Genomic DNA, 2,776 nt, shown 5'->3' on the forward strand with positions numbered 1-2,776 from the left:
CCATATAAACTTTTACAGTGTTTCCATTTTTCAGTCTTCTTGTTTAGCTCTAGTTTGTGATGACACTGCGGATGAAGCTGCTCTCCGGAAAGCCCGATCCTCGCTACGTGCGAAACACTTAAATCGATGTTATGATTTTTCCTTCCCCAGTACTCGCTCGTAAACGAGCCTCTGATTGAGCTGGCCAACCCGGGCGCCAGCGGCTCGCTCTTCTACCTGACCAGCGACGACGAGTTCATCATCAAAACGGTTCAGCACAAAGAGGCCAAGTTTCTGCAGAGGCTGCTGCCTGGGTACTACATGGTGAGGAACACGGCTCCTTTTTCTGTCTTTCGCTCGTTTTATGACCAAAACTTAAAAATATACAAACAAACAACAACAAATACAACAGTGACTGTTGAGATGTAAAGGTTTCATTTTATTTCTGGTGAAATAAAACAAAGCAAACGTGACGGAACTAACTGAAAACATGGCAGATAATGAGAATGAACACAAACAACATATATATTTTGTATTGATAATTTCTGTGAAATATCTCAAATGAAATCAGGTTGAGTGCAGAAGAGAGAGGAGTTGTTGGGGCCTTTAGATATTAGTGTGTTGTGGCAGACTTCACTGTGAGCAGGTGAACCGTTAATAAAGCCTGGATGGATGGAAAATTATCAGTCAACAGTTTTATATCTGGGATGCAGAAATAACTTTTCTTGGTAACGTATCTAATGGATACATCATCGTGTTACCGTGGACAGTGAAAAATCTCTTCCTATGAAGAGAATTTAAGTAAATCTACTTAAGTGTATTAGATTTATTTAATCTATCAGGGCTTCACTGTAAATATGGAACATGAAAACAAAAGTGAAAGGACTTTTATGATGCGATTACTACTAAAAACTGATTTCTTTCTAAAAAAAAAAAAATAAATAAATAAAAAAGATACGATTTCTACTTTAATCCAGCTTCCACAGATATCAGGTATTTTTTCCTCTTGTCCTAATAAATAAAATAGGCATTAATAAAAGTGTGCCAAGTCTGAAAAGTCCTGCGTGTTAGATCTGAATGTTGAATGTCCAAACCCACAGAACCTGAACCAGAACCCGCGCACGCTGCTGCCCAAGTTTTACGGCTTGTACTGCATCCAGACGGGGGGCTTCAACATCCGACTGGTGGTGATGAACAACGTGCTTCCTCGCTCGGTCAAGATGCACTACAAGTACGACCTGAAGGGATCCACCTACAAGAGGCGAGCGTCCAGGAAGGAGAGGGAGAAAGCCCGTCCGACGTACAAAGACCTGGACTTTCAGGACATGCATGAGGAGGGGCTTTACTTTGACACAGAGACGTACAACAACCTGATGAAGACCCTGCAGAGGGATTGTCGGGTAGGTAGTGAACAATCGTCTCTATCTGAGAGGTCAAGAACAGAGGAGACGTCACACCATGCGAGAGAGCAGTTGATGTAAAACAGGGTTTTACTAATTTGAACAAAGACAAACTGATGAAGGAGTTTTTAAGCTTTAGACTTTGATATTATTAGGTTTAAAGACAATTGGTGCATTTCACATTTCCTCATTGTAAACATTTGTCTTCCTGCTGTTTGCTGAAGTTGGTTTTGGTTCAGTTTGCCTCGTTCGCTATGTGACAGCTGCTACGTAGCTTAAAAGATCACAAGCAGTGATTAAAACTGCACTTACCAAAGATTAGCTAGTAGCAATAACATTTTCTTTCCAAATTGCTCCTCTGTTTTAATTTAAAAGTAGCAAAAATTACAATATCTGCCTCAGTAACAAAAATCACACCAAAGAGTGTGCATGTTCAGATAAACATTGGAATGTTAAGTTTCCAGCTGGACAGTTACCTGTTTGATCAGCTGATTCCAGTCACCAGCAGATTACTCTGTCCGTTTCCTTGCAAATAAACCTTTTCAAGTACAGAAAAAATAAAATAGTCATATAACAAGCCGAGATGCTCAAGGTGGTTTAGATTTCCTGGGGTAAGTGGTTTTATGCTGCTACACATCATCATCATTTTCTGTAAAATTTCCAATCAGGTCGTTAGCCCTGGAGGATAACGCTCTCAGAAAACACCGTTACCTTGATTCAACTTCAGAGGGAGGCTGTCTGTTTGACCATTAAATTTGGTAGCAGTGAAATAAAAAGCTGTTATTAAACAGCGAGGCACTGAGCAGGTTTTTGCGCGCCGATGTTCCGACACTGCAGTAAACAGCCTCTGGGGACAGCTTTATTAGGGATGAAAGTATGAATTACAGGAAGCTGTTTAAAGTGGCTTTATTTCATGCTCTTTGTCAGACTGTTTGAGCTGCGAGGTGTAATATCCTGGTCAGTGTAGAGTTATCAGGGTGTTACTGTAAACGTGGACTTACCCAGAGACCGGGAAGGAAGACTTCCTGGTAGATCCGGACCGAGCCGCCGGCCTTGCACAGCAACATCTAACTATATAATGATTCTCATTACTCCAAACTCAATGTCGCCTGCTGCAGTTTTTAAAGATTGGGACCACATGGGCAACAATTAGAGCAAATGAGCTTTGGGTGTATTTAGTTTGTCCTGTTACATAAGACTCTGGTTTTATTTAGAAAGAAAAGATTATGCGACTAAGTCCCCCCCCCACACCCCCCTTTTTTTTTCTTGAAAAAGTGCATTTTGGATCAATCAGAGATTGTTTCCTGGAAATATATGAACATGTGTTGATTTCCCACCTCTTTCCACTGGGGGGGGGAGGGGGGGGGGGGGGCGATTTTTGAAATGAGTTGCATCTG

General features: G+C 41.3%; 1 protein-coding gene across 1 annotated transcript; it reads left to right on the plus strand.

Moving 5' to 3' along the window:
• Positions 1–116: 116 nt before the first annotated feature.
• Positions 117–1,773, plus strand: LOC106944114 (phosphatidylinositol 4-phosphate 5-kinase type-1 beta-like). Its single transcript, XM_015027357.1, has 2 exons — positions 117–303; positions 1,080–1,773. The coding sequence occupies exons 1-2, from the start codon at positions 301–303 to the stop codon at positions 1,458–1,460; spliced, it is 384 nt and encodes a 127-aa protein (XP_014882843.1). The 5' UTR covers positions 117–300; the 3' UTR covers positions 1,461–1,773.
• The last annotated feature ends 1,003 nt before the right edge of the window (positions 1,774–2,776 follow it).

The sequence above is a fragment of the Poecilia latipinna genome, unplaced genomic scaffold (genome assembly GCF_001443285.1).
Source record: "Poecilia latipinna isolate Pla-1442-1.1 unplaced genomic scaffold, P_latipinna-1.0 Scaffold6945, whole genome shotgun sequence".
NCBI lineage: Eukaryota > Metazoa > Chordata > Actinopteri > Cyprinodontiformes > Poeciliidae > Poecilia > Poecilia latipinna.